At 37.3% G+C, this 18,850-nt stretch overlaps 1 protein-coding gene and 1 long non-coding RNA gene across 3 annotated transcripts in view; one reads left to right on the top strand and one right to left on the bottom strand.

The window, feature by feature from the left end:
• Positions 1–4,823: 4,823 nt before the first annotated feature.
• LOC136719013 (uncharacterized) overlaps positions 4,824–18,850 on the bottom strand; it is a 94,627-nt gene continuing 80,600 nt past the window's right edge. Inside the window, exons 2-4 of one of the 2 annotated variants that reach the window (XR_010805344.1) lie at positions 12,756–12,860; positions 5,210–5,301; positions 4,824–4,983 (exon numbers count right to left, since the gene is read on the bottom strand). This is a non-coding gene — a long non-coding RNA (uncharacterized LOC136719013). Of the gene's footprint in view, positions 4,984–5,209; positions 5,302–11,043; positions 11,288–12,755; positions 12,861–18,850 lie in introns of those variants that run through there. The other variant, XR_010805343.1, reaches the window with a different exon arrangement.
• Positions 11,380–16,923, top strand: LOC136719012 (ewing's tumor-associated antigen 1 homolog). Its single transcript, XM_066696842.1, has 6 exons — positions 11,380–11,677; positions 12,093–12,215; positions 12,369–12,445; positions 12,773–12,885; positions 13,149–14,899; positions 15,446–16,923. The coding sequence occupies exons 1-6, from the start codon at positions 11,509–11,511 to the stop codon at positions 15,568–15,570; spliced, it is 2,358 nt and encodes a 785-aa protein (XP_066552939.1). The 5' UTR covers positions 11,380–11,508; the 3' UTR covers positions 15,571–16,923.

Below are 18,850 nucleotides of genomic sequence, written 5' to 3'. Positions count from 1 at the left end.
CAATCCTCCAGTACATCCAGACACAAAACGATTATGGCTCAGAGATAGAGCTAACAGCAATAACAGGCGATATTTAATGCAGAATTTCTGCAGTTAACAAAACTCCCTAAATGGGCTCAAACTGTTAACTGATTATATGGGCAACTTGGGACTGTTGTAATTACTTCAACTGATGTTAAACTGCATAGTGATAATCTATGGTAATTACTGGTTTCTGAGTTTGGATGCTGAATTATTTTTATTTAAAATAAAACTCTAAACACCAGTGTAATTAATGATCCCTCAATTACTGTATTATGATGCTCATGTATTGTAATTATGTAAACTGCCATATTCTGTTCTTATTAAATTATTATTAAAAGTACTCACTTAGTATATCAGACACGTATAAAGGTGGCTCATTATAACATATACAATACATTGTAGAATATGAGCATGTTTCTTATTTAATATTTATTTTTAAAAGGGAAATAACTCCTACAACATTTCTTTATAAAAATGCATTACAATTACTGTGAACCCAGATCTCTAACAAGAGATGTCTAATTATTGTAACATTTATCAGATAAAATGTATGATAAATTAGTGTCTCATGTATATGAAACAATTTAACAACTAAGAACTGCATAACTGAGTTTCTAATTATAGCAACATGATTTTATGAATATTATCTGAAACTCTGAAATACAACATATATTTTTTAAACCTTACCTAGATCATAATACTAAAAAAAGAAAAGAAAGACATTCTCATTTCTCTAATGGTAACATTGCTAAACCCATGCTAAATTAAGACAGGAAAAAAAACACTAAAAACTTACAAGGATAAAACTGCAGTCATCACTGACCATGTCATGAATGCAACTTTAGCCAGAAGACCTCAAGTGCCATTAATAAGTATATGACACAGACATCTACTTCTGTAGAGTGAAAACAATAACATTTCAGTATTTTCCATTTGCGCTCTCCTTATTACAGTTCTCTCTGGTGTCATTGTTTATTTGTTTATTTATTTATTTTAACTCCTAAAACATCCATAATGAAAATGTCATCAATACAAATCTGTCCTTAGAAAAAAACATTTTTTCCCAGGCAAAATGTGGAAAAAAAGCTCGCCATATTACACGATTCCAACAGGAGATTAATTCGGGAGGAGCTTTGATGTTCCTTTTTTTAGCATCCAATCCCCATTACTATGATTGCCCTAAATTAACAAAGCTTTCTGACATTAATTACTTTTGGAAAAGAAAAAAAAAAGAAAAGAAAAAAGGATTTCCACTAATTAAGCCTATAAATTTAAGTGACCACAGCCCCACAAAGCTCTGTAAGGGTACTTTGCTGTGTCTGGTAGTTAGAATGTGTGATTATATGAGCTGAAATATTTATTAAACATGTTATCTGTGTCCCAGGTGAGACAGAGAATCTGCATTGTCTGCAGCAGGGTTTGATCTTTGACTAATATGAATACTGGTTTATACAGTGAAAGCTGAGGAAGGTTATGGCTGAAGTTTTGGCTGGAGATGACAGCTTTGTGGTTCGAGTTGCACAAAAGCAGACCTGGAGATTAGCCCCCAAAAGGAACAATCAAAGCTATCTGATTTCAAAAAAGGGATAATCTTCATCTCCCACGATTCACACTCGCACAATAGCACCGCTACTTTATTACCCCGACTTTGCCGTATTAATCTTACTTTACAAATTCACAGAGTGATTTATATCATGTTTAATTAACTGATTGAGGGCTCCCGCAGTAAAATGGCGTTATATTAAGCTCCGTCCGTATGGCAAATGCGAAGCACGTCTATAGCCTTGCAAGGGAAAAATACCATGGGATTCGCTGATGACAGGATGCAGGAATCAGAATAAGGTCCCTCCTGTTGTTTGAGAATCCAGTGAGGGTGGTTGCCATATGCTCATCATTTCCAAGGGAAAACGAATGACAGGATAAAAGTGAAAGCTGCAGCAGCCCCTTCAATATGTTCAAAGCTCATATGAAAATTACTGTATACAAGTCTTCTACAGAGGCCAATTTTAGATCAAAGACTCTCGCAAAGTTACAGGCAGAGTACCTTATACTGGAAATGCAGGCAAGTTTTAAACTCGGGCTGTCAATGTGCTAAAACATGAATGTGTGTCACGTAAAAAGAAAAATGAAAAGCCCACAGAAAATTAATGTGGATCTGCAGAATAAACGGTTCAGATTTTAAATATGTATTCTCACAACAAAACACATACTATTCCTTATATGGATGTTATTTATGTTTATTTATCAAATTTGTAAATTAATTTTGCAGCCAAGATTATACTGTGAAACTGATGCAATGTGATGACACTTTTATTTTGTAAGTGTTTGATTTTTTTTAGGAAGGATGATATTTTCAAGGATTAAACATGAAATGGAACCCATTCTAGAATGTTTAAAATTATTTTTATAATGTTGTATAGACTACAACGGTATCATCTTTGAAGTGATTAATCTATTAATTTCCAATGTACAGGGGACTGCCACCTACCAGCCTTGACCATTATATATTTGATCATAAATCTTTCCAATTAAATTCACTAAGAGGTGGATAATGGCAGACACCGAAGGCACCATTGAGGTGAGTTAGGTTTACTTCAGAGGACAACGCAGAGAGAGAGAGAAAGCACAGCATCTCTATAGCTGGCCACAGTGGGAGTGCTGGGGGAAGATGCCACACAAAGCCACTGGCTCACACAGCCGTGCTATTCCCATGTCCCCCGGGAGGAAAACAAGCACCAGGCTCCTCTCTGCCATCTGGCCCGGCCCTGCTCACACCTTTCATGGGAGGGGTTGACCCTGCCATGTATGAGCAAAGACCAGGAAGATGACATGGAGCAGACTGCACAGCTCTTGGCTCTGCTCAGACGTAAACCTTGGAGTTACCAGGTTAAGGGATTGCTGCAGCAGTGTTCCTATAGTAACAGTGTACACACAAGTCTGAGGAACAACACGCATAGAAAAACATGGGAATTAGAAAGTAGGAAAATACCCTGATCAATTAAAATAAATTCTCACAGGCCTTTTCATACTTGTTTGCAGAATATATATAGACACTTAAATTGACTACAGCTTACATGCACCAAGCTGCCCAGTGCATATATTCTGCAAATAAAAAATTATAAAAATAAAATAAAACTTGGGTCAAGCTATGCTCTCATCAAAGCCATTCTACTTCATAATATTTTTGGGTTATGATTTGCTGAGCTCTTTGAATTCAGATTACCAAGACTATTAAAAAAATCTGGATTCATTTGTATGGTACATGACTTCAAAGTGCAGTCCAGATTGTTTTCTTTTCGTGAATGTGTGCCAATGCTAATTTTAAAGGAGCAAATTACAATTGGTTTCTAGCAAATACCAAATGGATTAATCTTCGCGGACTCTAACATATATAATGACTGTCACTGTTTCGAATTTATAGTTTTTTTTCCCCTTTCCTTTTGCAAATTAAGAGTTGCAATTTATGAATATTTTAGCACATGTGCACTCTATGGGATATTTATCATACTGTTTGCTATTATAAACAGAATAAATGAGCAGTCAACTTGCCACACAGCCGGACATATCACAAGTTAGATTAATAAGTACGGGCCAGTTGTTCCTCACACATAATGAAGCTGGAGAGGTTAGTCTACTTTCCATCTGTACTTTTGGTAGATTAACCGTGGAGCGTGGCTGGCATAAAAATGTTCAACAGGAAATATCAGAAAATGTAGACTGCTTTCTGTCTTTTTTATACAGTTAAATATACTTCAATGCATACAAGGTTATTACTGCTTCTTTACTTAATTCTGCTAAACAAATATTTCATCTTCTGTTCACTGGAGTATTGTTGATATACACATATTTGATTTTAATACCCTTGCCTCCAAATTTATTCATGCCCCTGAAACTGATCTGTCAAAACTAATTACATGTACTCCTCAATATACCAGGTTAAAATGCATTCATACCCTGTGGATATTTAGGAAAGAAATGCTTTACATTTGTTTTGCACTACTTTTTTGGATACTTTCACAAAACCTCTGGATGTTAATAAAAGCTATTGGGAGTCACCTTGATTGTCTGTGTATAGCAGCAGCTCAAATAAACTTGCAGGAGCTGGTGAGAGGAATGCATAGAGGATTGGTCAAAAATCCTTCCAGAGAAATGGCTGAACCTATGGCAAGACTACAGGAAGTTATGAAACCCTAAAGAGGATCCATGAAATACTCACTGAATAAATTTGAACATATTTAAAAATGTATGTAACAATTTTTGACAGATATGCTATTGAAGTATGTAATACTGACTGACACACATTTTTCACATTTGGATTAATTAACATAGGAAAATACACCTGACTAGTGTTATCATGTGTAATGACGTCAGTGAAGGACTTGCATATTACCCACATGCTGTTAAATCAGTTTTCTTTTTTTTGTGTGTCTCATAAAATGTATTTTTAAAGGGACTACAGAAGCTTATATCTGTGAAATGGCATTGGCAGTCCAATGATTATCTGGGCTACATTGAAAGTGGTTAATCAAACAGCAAAGTAAATTTAAAATAGTGGTGTGGCAGCTGATTGCTCTCCGAGGACTGGCTATATTAACAGGCTCACACTCATCCCTGCGCCTTTTACTTTTACTGGGGCATATTGCCGAGGTCCCAGGGGGGGCATGTAGCAGAGCAGTCCCATATACTTTAATGCTTTGCTGTTCCTTACAGTATAATGCTGACTCCTGCAGGTAAAATAGGGCTATGAAAACCAACCATCCCAATGACCCGAGCAAGGCTCTGTTTTTGTGTGTCGCATACAGTGTTTTTATTTCAGTGTCAAATTATAAACAAAAAATGACAATGTGACATTTTACATTAATTCTGTCAATTGAGCGAGAGTCCAAAGTTTGCAAATACAGGCAGCTGGACTTAACGCTGGAAATGCAGAGACCCACTGGACTGGAACTTCCTTCAGGACTGTACAAAAAACAAAAAAACAGCAGCCCATAATAGCCTTTTTGTCTCATTGCAGACACTTATTTTAAGCGCCAGCTAAGGCAATAAGTGAAATCATTTTGTGGTACTGGCTCTGTGCCTCCTGGATGTATTCCACATCACAAAACCACCACATGCTATCTGTCATACATGAAGCAGTGTTTGCCCAAAGGAGGCCCTCCCCAAAAAACTCTGAAGTGATAATTACCTCTGTACAGTCTACTCTCTCCAGGTCAGGATTTAGGCACAAGCGGCAGTGTTGGGTTACCTGGCTCCGTACCCAGTCGCTCTGTAGCTGGCCTAAGGATTAGAAAAAGAAAGCTTTAGTCCTCTGTGCCGCTAGTCCCATGCCTTTCATAAACACTAGCAGCTGGTACTGCAATTAGCGATACGCTTTATACTTTTACAACAATGCAATCCTCAATGATCTCGACAATTAGTTCCTAATTGGATCTAAATAACGAAGACGGAATAAATAAATAAAGGCGCGGAACAGAGACCAGCACAGAGCCTGCATACAAAAGCAAAGCATTAGCCCTAACAGGACTGCCCATTTTGTGGGGTAAAGTGCTGTTTGGAAGAATGAAACATCCAAGGCTGAACTCTCACATATGAATCAAAAGTGACATATCTATAACCTTCTTTTACCCTTTACCTAATTATTGGTGCTCTGGAATGCTAAACCTTGGCACTAAGAGAATGGCTAGTACCTCGGTTAATGGAGTAGAGATGTTTCAAGAACGCACATTGGGTCTGTCCTGACGGGTTAGCCTGATTTGTAAAGTCACAACAGACACACACATAAGAAATCCGTCCTTATCCACAAATGTCCTAAGCCCAACTACATGAGAAAGCTAAAATAATAATAATCATAATAATAATAATAGAAAAGTTCTTAACATCTAACTAAAAATGCATGTGAAGGAGTTTTTCAGTTTCGAGGAAAATTCCATCTGACAGTATTTGGTTAAACCTGTAAGCATTTACATCACAAGTTGCCATAAAAGTGAGAACCAAGTTGATAAATGTAATTACTGACAGAGATAGTTATAAACTGATTTTTATCATTTAAATACCTTTTATATTTCTTGAATTTTAAGTTCTAAGATATGACAAAACCTAAATAATTTAACTTAGGGATAGACCAAATCAAAACTTTGACCCACTTGTGATTCGCAAATTAATAAGTTATATTACATATCATAAATAATGTTTTGATTTAGAAATAGTATAAAGTGGCTTCTAACAATAAATTAAACCACGATAGGGTACATATTTGTACTTTGTGTAGGTCTGTGTTTTGATTTGGTCTATTTCCTGGACAGTCTATGTTTTTAAACATTTGTAAAACTCTATAGAAGAAAACAATATGTTCATGGAAAGTTGGCATCACTGCTTTTTATCTTTCTTTTCAAAAACAATGCAGAAATTATTTGTAATTAGAAATTAAAATATTAGTAAACAGTAGCAGTAAATTACCTACAAACTATAGACCATCACATCAGAGACAACAATACAACTCCGCCACCTTCTCCAGCAATTAACTGTAGCAGAGGCTACCTGTTTGTTTCTCACCTAGGTTGTTTATGACCAGAAACACCTACAAAAATGTTTAATCTATTTCATTTTCATCTGTCAAATGTTCACAGCAGGCATTCACTGACGCAGCCTTAAGAGCAGTCTCCCCAGCAGCTGCTTTGTTCCAGGAGGGGGATTGTGAAGTACGGCAAAATACACTTGTACTACGCTTGATCCTCTCAGCATCGGGCCTTCCCTGGAGAATTACACAGACAGAACAAAAGAAGAATAGAGGCACCATCTAGTGCTTTATTCATGCAAAAGCTTGAGCAACTGTAGAAAAATAGTAGCAGATGTGTCCACTTTGGCATTTTTTTTTTTAAACAACTTGGCAATTTAGATTGAAGGAATTTGATCCACTATGCAGTGACAATGCAAAATGTAACTATGCCAATGCTTAGCATGATTAGGCCTACTTACAAACCGGTAACATCTAATTCAAAAACAAATATGCCTATAAGAATTTGTGGAATGAGAAGATGAAAATATAAAGTAATAAAATCATTACATCCAGTTATTTTCAGCATTGTTGCGGTCTAACAATTTAATAATCAAATGAAATATTCAATATTTGATTATAAAATATATACATTTATTTTCCAATTTTAATTAAGTATAAAGTAATCAGTATTTTATTAATTTTATATATATTTTTAATTTTACACTACAAAAAACAATTATAAAGAGTATAATACTTACAATAATCAGCTTTTTTCTTATTGCTTCTTTCAGATTTTTCTAGAACATTCCCTTTTACAAGCTTTGAAGTAAATAAAAATAATAAATACAGAAAGACTGATGTGATGATTACTATCACAATAATCCTTTATACTGACAGCTGAATTTTATTTTTGGGTCCAATCGTAAAAGGAAAAAAAAGGACATGACTTCCTTTTACATATTTGGCCTTTAATACGCTATGTGATCAAGACATATTGGCTCCAGACATTATGTGAGCAAATGGTTGAAAATAGCATAACCAATTGCAACTCAATTCAGGGTGAGTGAGGTAGTAGGGGGTCAGAGGGAAACCAATGTTTTGCTTTCAATTTTGGCATCTGAGTGTAGACAGGTACTTGGTAAGAATCTTGCTTTTCATATAGTTTGACGAAATGGCACCTTTTTCTCTTTCATACAAAGAGAGACGATAGAACACCCTAAACAACAATACTACTAAACACTTGGTGACTAACATAACATACTGATGTAATTTGGAACTTTTTTTCCATATATATAATGTCTTTCAGTCGTCCATTTGAAAGTCTTGTGCAAAAAAGATGTAACACAAACACAAGCCAAAAAAAATAATAATGAATGTGGATACTCTTAAAATGTTGCCAAAACTTAAACAGCACAAAGTAAAGCACAATCAGAATGCATCGACAACAAAAACTTAACAGTCTATAACTAAGTACATACAAAAGATTTCCTTTGTTTTTACTGTGTTTTAGTGGTGCTGGGGGACAGCTAAGTTTCTGTTACTGAAAACCTCATGGTCACAAAACTACTCTGTGGGAACTAGTAGAGATATATTGGCTTGAAACCTACAGGAAGAAGTTCAAGAAAAAAACTTTAGCGTGTGTCAGGGGATGGAAGGGTCGGGGGGGGGGATTTCAACATGCAGAAACTATTTTATTGGTGATATACATGTCATGTGCATTACTGATGGGTTCAATAGGCTGGAGAATGTACTGCAAACCTCATTAAAGAGCATGTAAACAAATAAAACAAAAGCAGCATAATGCTCCCCAGGTTGAGATATGCATGTCTCAGGTGAGAACTTAACAACCCCCTAGCAGGTGATTGAGAAATAAAGTGCATAATCTAATGGCTGGTTACCGGATGTGTTATAAACTCTTTCTGTCAGATGAGTGTATGGTATGTTTGTGTAAACAAATGACTAAGTACTATAGTTGTAGGTGGAAGGCACTTAATCAGTATTGGAAATGTAATCAGATATTGACTGCCAAAAACAAAGGAGTCTATACTGCACTGCCTGGCTAAAACACTAAGAAACACATTCTTCCAGTACACAAGGTCATAAGCCCAGCAAGGCAGAGTACCTCACAAAATGAAATTAAACATTACTCTTATCTGCATTGCGTATATCACCATAATAGTGTTGTTTATGTGTGTGTGTCTATTTTTCATTAAAAAGTATTTTTAGACTTGATTTCCTTCTAGCTGTCGATCAAAAAAGCAATCTGATGTTTTCCGGCACAGTAGGGTGCCTGTCAAAAACCCATCCACCATCCACAACATCCTCCTACAAGAAGTTAGGACTGAGAGAAACAGGCTCTTTCTGACTGCTGCAATATGATTGTGATTAAAACCACCCACATAGGCAGAGAGGGCACTTCATTTATTCAGGAAGTAATTACTGGAGATGAAAATTAATACAGAGGAATAAAAATACCTGCCTTCCAAGTAGACACTGGACTTTGTGCTAAAGGTTACATTTACAATTTGATTTGCAATTATTAATGTCTTAATTATATTTTAATCTCCGCTGTGAAGTGATGTGCATGTTTAACAAGCAGAAATCTCGAAATATACAGTAAAAAAAAAAGAAGAAACTTCCCTTTTAAGGTTGTCTAATGAAGGGTCACATTTTATCAAAAGAGGCATCCTTCAATTCCAGAAATAGATATGATAAAAGAGCTTCTGTACAAAATATGCAACAAAGGAGGAATTTAAGACTAAAGTGTAAGCCAACGGACAAGGAATACAAGACTTTGTTTCAACTTCAGCTTACTGGTGTTGTTGGAAACTGTTTCAAAAGGAAAGGACTGATATTTGAAATATTTGGTTCGCTCACATCCTGATTTTGCTTTTCTCCTGCGATGACTGACTTGAGAATGACTTGTGTCTAGCCAGAAAGTGTCAACAGCATACCAAAAATGTCCCCAGAAGGAATGTACTTTTATTAAGCCTGGCATTTGCAGTCAAACTTTGAAACTCTCCCCAGCAATTGGTTGTGAGAGGTTTTATAAATAACTCCAAATCCAGCTTGTTTGGTTTACGGAGCATTCAGGTGATTGGCCGTGATCATGTGATACCACTTGAAATAAATGGCACCTGGTTCTACTTTAACTTAACTGGTGGAGTTGAACACAGTAGGCACAATAGAATCATACAGTGAATGAATACATGTATACATGTAACAAAACGCTGCCTAATGTGATTGTACAGGTCTTATTCACAGCCTGGACAGAAAAACGCACAGCCTCAAACATTTCCTGGCGTGCGTGCACACACAAACACTCAAAAATAATTTCAAAATACTTTACATGTAGCAGGTCACGTCTTCTCAATCAGTAACCCAATCCAGTTTTTAAACGGAGCTTGGATTTCATTTGGATTAAATACAACCTATTTTTCAATAAAAACTCACCGTTTCAAGAGTTCTGCTAGGTTAAGGAAAGTCTATATGAGGAAGAGAGCTGATGTAGAGCAAACAATACAATCACATAAATCCCTCTCTACATCCAGAATATACACACAAATGTGCTAATGAATGGTATTAATTAGTCCTCAATTGAGAGTGAAAACAACATCTTATCCCAGGGGCTCAGTGTAGCTGGTTAACAGACAAAACAGAGATCTGAAGATGCTTGACTGGCTAAAACACTTGACTTCAGGCCAGAAGGTCAGTGGGTCAAGCCCCAGTACAAGGCGACAGCAAGACCTGATTATAAAGAAGTATCTAGTGCAATACCACAAGAGATTAAACCAGTTCAATGGGGGATTGGCTATATTAGCCTTGTGTTTATAGAGGTCACAGGAAATATAAAATATTTAGACAGGCTGGTTGCCAAATGGGCAAGGAACAACTAAAAGACTTGATTTTCTATGCCATTGATCTGGCAAAAACAACTGATTTCTGAGCAAAACACTGAAAGCTCAGGGTGTTCATTAAACAGCTTGTGGTGTTAAGCAGATCCTTACAGGTTTGTTTATTTGAACAGCTTGGCATAAGTGCAATATGCAAAATAATTAATACATTTACACTGCAAAAATTAAAATACATGTTATCCCATTCATTTCAAAGCTGCAATAAAATGAACCAATTCTGGTGTGGCTAGTATGCAACGTGGATAATAACTATGGGTGAATGCTCGCATTTAGCCTACAGCTTGGCTGATTAATGGAAAGTATTAATGACATTAATTATGCAGTATTCCGATTTATTTGCATTCTCCCAAAACGGAGATGTGTTTGCTAGAACCTATTTCTTTGGTCATAGGTGGAAATGAAATAATACATTACAAACGGGTGTGGCTTACTGTTGGTTGCTTCTCAATACTATTTTAGGAAAAGTAGGCTACTTTATTGCAAACGTGTGTGAAATTACAATACCAGTCCGAGTAGAAACCGAGTCTACTTTGCTGTTCAGAGTTCAAACAAACGAGAAAGTGCATTGAACATCACCAGGGTCTAAATGGAGAATACACGAAGTCCTACCTGCAGCTCCATCACTGGGGGGATGGTAATCCACGTTTTATTTATTTATTTATTATCAAGGTAATTCAAACTCAACCATGTGCAGGAATGGCTATATCAGTTCAGTTTCTTCGTTGTGTTTAAAGCAGTTAAACAGTTTATCATTTTGTGCACTTTTTTCCCTTTGTTATTCATGTTTAATAAATAACGACATACTTCTGCAACTACGATAGGAAAACTAAATTGTGTGCTGCTTGCCTCTCCTCTCTGCGCCTGCGTCAGACTAACGTTACCCTGGCGGCCAATCAGCGACCTACATCCTGCTCCGTGCTAAGCCAATGAGAAGCGTGCCTTGACTGTTCGCCCAAGATGGCGGCGCTTACGAAGTGAAGCATTATTACAACAGTAGCATTTATTTTCCCCTTGTTTTGTTTTTGCTAAAGCAATGTGAAAGAGACGAACAGTATACAAAGCCACGGCGATAGCATGACTGCCCGCAGGAGACACTGTGAGTTGTCAAATCTGAAGCCTACAGAGGAGGCTGAAAAGAGTCGCAAAGCCAGACTGTCTCAAAGCAGATTGAAAACAAACAGGCTGACTAGGGGCCTGAAACAAACACAAAAATCACCAACTTTAGACTCTTCTTATAACAAAGGTAAGCGCAATATAACGGTAGATTAGAAGAAAGTTGTTGAATTACTATTATTATAGGCCTGATGGATGTATAGCCTATAAGATAAAACCTAGGTAACGGTACATGTCATATGCTAACGATGTACAGTCAGGTACAGTACATGGTATGCCTTATCGTATGTATTAGTCGTAACTATATTCAATAATTATACCAAACATAATGAATATCGGTGACATTACTGAAATTGCATTCAAAAAAATGTTGCTTACTGTTATTTCATTGCATAAGATTGTATAGCTTTCTATGTGTTTTGCTTTTTTATGCATCTTCCTAATCATACGAACTGCAGTGCATTTGGTTAACAATGTTTTGCAATAGCTATGTAGCTAAAACTATACTTATATTACGGTGAACTTAATATTTTACACCCCAACAGATATGAAGACACCCAAAAGATACACAAGGGTCAAGCATTTAAGTTACGATTCTCCTAGCAATGAGTCCGAGTTACAGCAAGACATTTTCTGGGACCCAACATCTCCAACTCCTGTCAGGAATGGTACATATTCATGTATTATTATTTTTGACATTACAGTGTAAAATCAAGATATGACGATATTAAGATGTGTGTGCATGTGTTGGAAGATGCTGTCATTAAGACCAACTCACTTAATGTTTCTGTAATGAAATGTGTATTTGTAATATGTTTTAGGCAAAGGTGGCAATAAATCTGCAGCCAATGGGAGAGTTGTGGAGATATCAGACATTGTCAATCGGATTGCTCCTAAGGTGGGCGCTGCTTTACTATTATTATGATCAGTTCAATTCATTGTAATACTTTAGTTTTCAATCAGCTGGTACGTAAATGTAGGGTAAGTCTGGTTTTAGATCAGTTTTTGCAATGCACAAACCCAGCAGCAATTAAGTGCTCGTTTCAAATTTAATAGTAATTAAAAAATAACAATGATTATTTATTCTTGCAGTAACATTTGTGTTTTCATATGTGTTGACCACACTTTGCATGTTACACATTTGCAAGATAAACAATTTCACCTCATGCTGTGCTGTGTCTTCATTGGTGTATAGAATTATAACTTACTGTGAAATAATTTGAAGGAGGAGAGACATGCCGCCCCTGAAGTGGTTCAGCTTGAGAAGTGGATTGGCGACAGTGCGGTCCCATGCACTCCTGAGGTACAGCACACTAGAGTGAAGAAGAAATCTGCAAGGTTGGTATCTTAACCGCATTTGGTTTATCTTTTGTAAACTTGTGTGTTATGCTGGCAAGTATTACAGATGTTCTGTAGTCACCCATGTATGATTATCTTAGAAGAAGTGCTGTATTTAAGTGTTTTCTGCCAATAAAATCATAAAGGCTAATCAACTGTAGGCTATTGTGAGTGAACAATAATGTGCTCACCATTCAGGAATAAATATGGGGGGCAGACAATGACTTTATTCATTAAAATATTGTTTTATTTTTATATTCCAGTCGGCAAAATGGAGTGGAGGACCTTATGAAGCTCGCAAAGCAGTTTGATATCAATATGATCCAACAAGATAAGGAACAAAGCAGTGAACTTCAGAATACAAACATGAAACAGGCCCTTGTGGACGAGAGTGAGCAAAACGATCGTCCTCTTTCTGTGAGTGAAGATGCTAGAACAAGCAGCGTCAGCTCTTTCAAAGTCACAGATCCTGGTGTATTGGAAGAGGTCAGTATTAACCCTTCCAACAACAGACCTGTTGATCTAGAGGCGGACGACGACATGGATGCTCTTTTTGATGGACCTACTCAGTACCTCAGTGGAAGACTGAGTCAGGGCTCTTCGAATAATTCCCAGGAAGCAGGAAACTCAAGAGAAGGAGCTGAAATGACAAAACCTGCAGCCAAAAGTGTTTGTGAAAAGGGAGATGATCTGAAGTTCAGTAAACCTCCAGAAAATAATCCTTACCAGGCGCTTCCTGCAAAAAATAAAAACATCTCTTCACTAGAGTTGCATGCAAACAACCCAGTAGCACCTGCTAAGCCTGTAGCATCAAATAACGATTTTGATGATGACTGGGGTAGTGATGATTTGCTAGATGACTCTTTTGTGCTTGAAATTATGCAAAATCCAAACATTATCGCTGCTCCAAAACAAGCCCAGCACTTGTCTAATGAAATGGGATTTGTTCAAGCAAAAACTGCAGGCGTTGCCAGTGGTTCATCTTCTGCATCTCTTACTGTGACAGCTTGTGGAAAGTCCCTGCAAACCAGGAGCAATCTTGTGACAAATGCATTCCAAGGCAAAAATGAAAAAGCAAAAAACAGAAGTACTTTCACGCTGGATGCAAACCCTCAGTTTGTCTCAGGAGATGCATCCAAGCAGTGTAGCAATTTTGGAGGGACTAAACCTGCTCAACAAAAAGTCATGCATCATCATTCTGCACCTCTTGTTGGAACAAGTCTCGGTGACAAAAACAAGCCTCCAGGATCTGCTACACATATACACGCCTCACAGAAAATTCACAGTGGAAAAGTAGAACCCCGACCATACAAACCCTTTGTTCCGCAAAGTTCAGTATCTTCAGGCACGACAAAGCCCTCAACTGCCCAACAGCCAGTTGAGAGCACAGCTGAGAGCAGTGTTGATATGGACTCTTTTTTTGACTCTGACCCTCTGTGGGACGATGGAAGTGATGATGACTTGCTATATCAAGCATGTGATGATGTGGAAAAGATTTCTCAAAGTCAAGGAGTGGGGTTGAGAACAAATGTTGCATCTACCCTGACAAAAACACATCTCCCGAACCCTGTCTTGGAGTCTGTCCCAGCTATTGGCATGAGTAGAGCTCTAAGTAGTGCTCAAAGTTTCCATGCAGTCACTCACAGCAGTAACCAATGCAAACGCCTGGAGAATATAAAAAATAAGCCCCCAACTGCATTCAACCGATCCTATTCTTTACCAGCCAATAGTCCTATTGTAAATACTGCCACCTCAAGCTGTGGAAAACCTGCTGCATATGTGGCTGGGTCATTGACGCAAAAAACGAACATTTCAAATGTGAGTAAAAAAGATCACGAGAGTCTAATGATAGGATTACAAACTACGAAGAATACAATCCAGAAGGGCACAGGCTATATACAGGACTTTAGCAACAGGACCGTCCCATCACAAACATCGGCAAGAATCCTTGAAGCTTCTCATAAGTTTTCCTTCAAAAGACATCTGTCCGACCCTGTGGCGCTGACAAACAAAGGTGAGATGGGGAAGCCGTAGTTAGTGAAATATTTATAAATCACTTCATGAAGTAATTTAATCATGTTAACAGTCTACAAATGTAACAGAATCCTAATTTTAATAATTCACAGCTGTTGATTACATTTTTTGTGTACATGCAAGTGAAGCTTGATACAAGTAAAACTTTTTTTCTGATATATTGAATCTTCCCTATACCATGACATAATTTTCATTTTTGGTATGTCAGAAAAATAAGTTGTTTTATTTCATAGATTAAGATTTTGCAAACAACAGAAATGTTTTTTTGTTTGTTTTTTTATTATTATTACTATTACTTATGGCTATAAAACATGGATTTTATCTATTTAAAACAACTAAACTGCTTTCAAACTATGATTGTCAAGATTCTGAAGATGCAGTACTCAATGTAATTTGAATATAGATTTGGGATAGTGTACCAATGGAGAATGTAGTTAATATTATATATAATCAAGGATTACCAATGCATTTGAACAGCAGTGTTATTGGTTTTGTTTTTCATCATTAACATTGTTTTTTTTTTCAGTTTTTCTCTCCAATGAAAAGACTGTTAAGTGTTCTAAAGAAGAGATTGAAAGGAAGAAACAAGAAGCGATGGCCCGCAGGAGGTTATGGATGCAGGCCTCTCAGAAGAATGGCGCTTCGACGTGAATGCTACCAGCAAGGCCTCTCTGGAGGAGCGCGTACAAACTGAGACATTTCTGGAGCTTCGAAAGGTTTCTGAAATGCCCAAAGACAGTGTCGGTTAACTGCAGAGTTTGACTTCTGCAGAGTTTGACTGTTGCTTGCTGCTGATTTCAGACTAAATTACAATTTTACAGTCTTTACTTATTTTTTAATCTGCTAATGGGCTTCAACCAGAGTGTTTTTTTTAAGGATAAAGTTTTAAACTGCAGTTCAAAATTAAGACGTAGTTTCTCTGGTTTGTAGCTTCTAGAGTTGAAACACTACATTAAGATTGTTTAATTTGTGTAATGAGACATTGTGTTTCGTTCTATTTAAGGAATGCAAAATCTTGTATTGCCCTTCTAAAATATTTTTCCCCCCTACTTTATTTTTATTTTTTTTATATTAAAAGCTTTGACTAGCGATTAAAAATTAACTGTTACATCAAAAGCTTGCCACAAAAGCTGCCATTCAAAAGCCCAGAATCAAGAAATTCCCAGAGTTAAAAATAACCCCACACATCCTAAATACAGTTCTCTCACTGTAGTGAATTCAAAAGTCTACTGGGACACTAAGTATTATGTACAATGCAGAACCTTATGGAGCACTTAAAACGTATGTACTTCACTGCCTGTAAGACAATTATCATGGTTAAATTATTTAGAAACCATGCAGAACTTTACGATGTCATCAAAATGATAGTGCTGAGAAAATATTTGGTTAAGTCCATATTCAATCATCTGCTTAAACTTTTTTTCTCTCTCTCCTAATGGTGAGTTAAAAGCTTGGAAGCCTTGATTCTCCGAAGTGTTGACTTTGCATGATCTGCTAGCATATTATTTTGGTTTCCTGGTCTGATTAGTAGTTACAGAAGTCCATTTGGTCTTGCATGTCCTAGAAATGCCCTATAGAGTGAGTAGTGTCTTCCTGGACCAGTGCGCTTGTCTATCAAGTACACCTGCTGTGGAGGTTACAGGTCTATTCTTGTTACTGTAATCAGTAATTCATTGCAAGTCAAAGTAATGATGATCCTGCAATGTTTTTGCTCCCCTGGGTTACATTAAGCAAAATAGTTAGGCGAGTGAATGTTTTGGGGTCCTGCAAGATATTTGTTGTAGCTGTGCTGTGTCGAGCAACTGTACATCAAGTCATTTCTATGTCCTGTCCTGTATTTGTTTGTACATATTTGCACTATTATGAAAGCACCAAGGAAGAGTAAAAAGGAACCACATAATGTGTTACATTAAGTTATATAAGCAGTTTATATTCAGATGTACCTGACAGTAATAGTGCCTCACTTTTTGAAAATCATTCTTTATTAAAATGTATTTTAAAATATACCTGACTGGAGTTGCTTTTATTTTTATTATTTTACATAATTAATGAGTTTGGATGTGGATGTTCGTGGAATAACAGACATCAAAACGCACACAGCTACACCCCCCAGCTTCCATTTGTATTTATTTTTAAGAACAACGCCTGTTTACTGCAATGTTCAGATTCTCTTTGGACATTGTTGCTAGTAGTAACAATTAATACCAATTCATATTTTTAAATGCAGAAAATGAAATTGAAGTCTTGGTTCAACCTGCGTGTTCTAACCATTTCGAATTTGTCACAGTTCCTGATGTGTAATAGCACCTGGGCTTTTAAATCGAAAAGCACATTTGGCAAATTTAGTTTTTAATCTTCACACTAATGAGAAGATGTTCCACCCAGTTAATGTACTACAATGTTGCTGTAGAAATACATATTTGTAAGTGTATGCATCTTACCTACAATCATAAACCTGAAGAATAAACACATACAGTGAGGGAAAAAAGTATTTGATCCCCTGCTGATTTTGTACGTTTGCCCACTGACAAAGAAATGATCAGTCTATAATTTTAATGGTAGGTGTATTTTAACAGTGAGAGACAGAATAACAACAAAAAAATCCAGAAAAACGCATTTCAAAAAAGTTATAAATTGATTTTCATGTTAATGAGGGAAATAAGTATTTGATCCCCTATCAATCAGCAAGATTTCTGGCTCCCAGGTGTCTTTTATACAGGTAACGAACTGAGATTAGGAGCACTCTCTTAAAAGACACCTGTCCACAGAAGCAATCAATCAATCAGATTCCAAACTCTCCACCATGGCCAAGACCAAAGAGCTGTCCAAGGATGTCAGGGACAAGATTGTAGACCTACACAAGGCTGGAATGGGCTACAAGACCATCGCCAAGCAGCTTGGATCTTGTTAATGATCTCAAGGCAGCTGGGACCATAGTCACCAAGAAAACAATTGGTAACACACTACGCCATGAAGGACTGAAATCCTGCAGCGCCCGCAAGGTCCCCCTGCTCAAGAAAGCACATGTACAGGCCCGTCTGAAGTTTGCCAATGAACATCTGAATGATTCAGAGGAGAACTGGGTGAAAGTGTTGTGGTCAGATGAGACCAAAATCGAGCTCTTTGTCATCAACTCAACTCGCCATGTTTGGAGGAGGAGGAATGACCCCAAGAACACCATCCCCACCGTCAAACATGGAGGTGGAAACATTATGCTTTGGGGGTGTTATTCTGCTAAGGGGACAGGACAACTGCACCGCATCAAAGGGACGATGGACGGGGCCATGTACCGTCAAATCTTGGGTGAGAACCTCCTTCCCTCAGCCAGGGCATTGAAAATGGGTCGTGGATGGGTATTCCAGCATGACAATGACCCAAAACACACAGCCAAGGCAACAAAGGAGTGGCTCAAGAAGAAGCACATTAAGGTCCTGGAGTGGCCTAGCCAGCCTCCAGACCTTAATCCCATAGAAAATCTGTGGAGGGAGCTGAAGGTTCGAGTTGCCAAACGTCAGCCTCGAAACCTTAATGACTTGGAGAGGATCTGCAAAGAGGAGTGGGACAAAATCCCTCCTGAGATGTGTGCAAACCTGGTGGCCAACTACAAGAAACGTCTGACCTCTGTGATTGCCAACAAGGGTTTTGCCACCAAGTACTAAGTCGAAGGGGTCAAATACTTATTCCCTCATTAACATGCAAATCAATTTATAACTTTTTTGAAGTGCGTTTTTCTGGATTTTGTTGTTGTTATTCTGTCTCTCACTGTTAAAATACACCTACCATTAAAATTATAGACTGATCATTTCTTTGTCAGTGGGCAAACGTACAAAATCAGCAGGGGATCAAATACTTTTTTCCCTCACTGTACATACAAGTCTAAGGAAATGTAAAATCGAAAGGAGAAAGAAGAGTTTTCTTTTGGGACAGTTAG

Source organism: Amia ocellicauda, chromosome 23 (genome assembly GCF_036373705.1).
Source record: "Amia ocellicauda isolate fAmiCal2 chromosome 23, fAmiCal2.hap1, whole genome shotgun sequence".
Classification (NCBI taxonomy): Eukaryota; Metazoa; Chordata; class Actinopteri; order Amiiformes; family Amiidae; genus Amia; species Amia ocellicauda.
Note: the sequence above shows the minus strand (reverse complement) of the source record. Positions and strands in the feature narration are given on the sequence as shown.